At 32.3% G+C, this 548-nt stretch overlaps 1 protein-coding gene across 1 annotated transcript in view; it reads left to right on the top strand.

Moving 5' to 3' along the window:
• The window catches only part of LOC119590697 (glycosyltransferase 8 domain-containing protein 1-like), a 3,807-nt gene that overhangs the window by 1,460 nt on the left and 1,799 nt on the right, over positions 1 to 548 (top strand). Inside the window, exon 2 of the mRNA XM_037939382.1 lies at positions 46 to 187. Coding sequence (XP_037795310.1) covers positions 99 to 187 — 89 coding nt within the window. The 5' untranslated portion in view covers positions 46 to 98. The remainder of the gene's footprint in view (positions 1 to 45; positions 188 to 548) is intronic.

Below are 548 nucleotides of genomic sequence, written 5' to 3' on the forward strand. Positions count from 1 at the left end.
GTAAAGCTGGATTTTAATTTTGATATTGATTACTTTTTCTTTCAGAATCTGCAATTAATGTGGTAGTCTCAGGGGATGAAGAGACCTTACTGGGAGTAATGGCAGTGATCAACAGCGTAGTTGCAAATACAAAGTCTGCTGTCCACTTTTATGTTACTCTACCAAAGATTGTCATTCCGGACTTCAGGTTTGTTTATTTTCATTTGTGATTGGATCACTTTAGGGTAGCAAGGTACTTGTATTTTTCTGATTCATGGTATTCATATTATTCTCATAGGATTTTGGATAGGCTACTATTTAGGAGTAAAGTGAATCATGTAAAATAGATTTAAAAGACCATAAGCAAAACCTACTCTTTGGTCTATCTACATAGTTAAACCATGTAAATGACTGAGAGTTTGTACTTCTTATTGTAAACATAACAAATTATTGTATGAAGCCCATCCATTATTCTCTTCCTATTTATCTTGTTTCATCATTGTTATATATTAGTTTGTTATTATTATTATTGTAACTCTTCCTATTTTTGTTACTACCACCACCACCAC

This window comes from Penaeus monodon, chromosome 27 (genome assembly GCF_015228065.2).
Source record: "Penaeus monodon isolate SGIC_2016 chromosome 27, NSTDA_Pmon_1, whole genome shotgun sequence".
In the NCBI taxonomy this organism is placed as follows: domain Eukaryota; kingdom Metazoa; phylum Arthropoda; class Malacostraca; order Decapoda; family Penaeidae; genus Penaeus; species Penaeus monodon.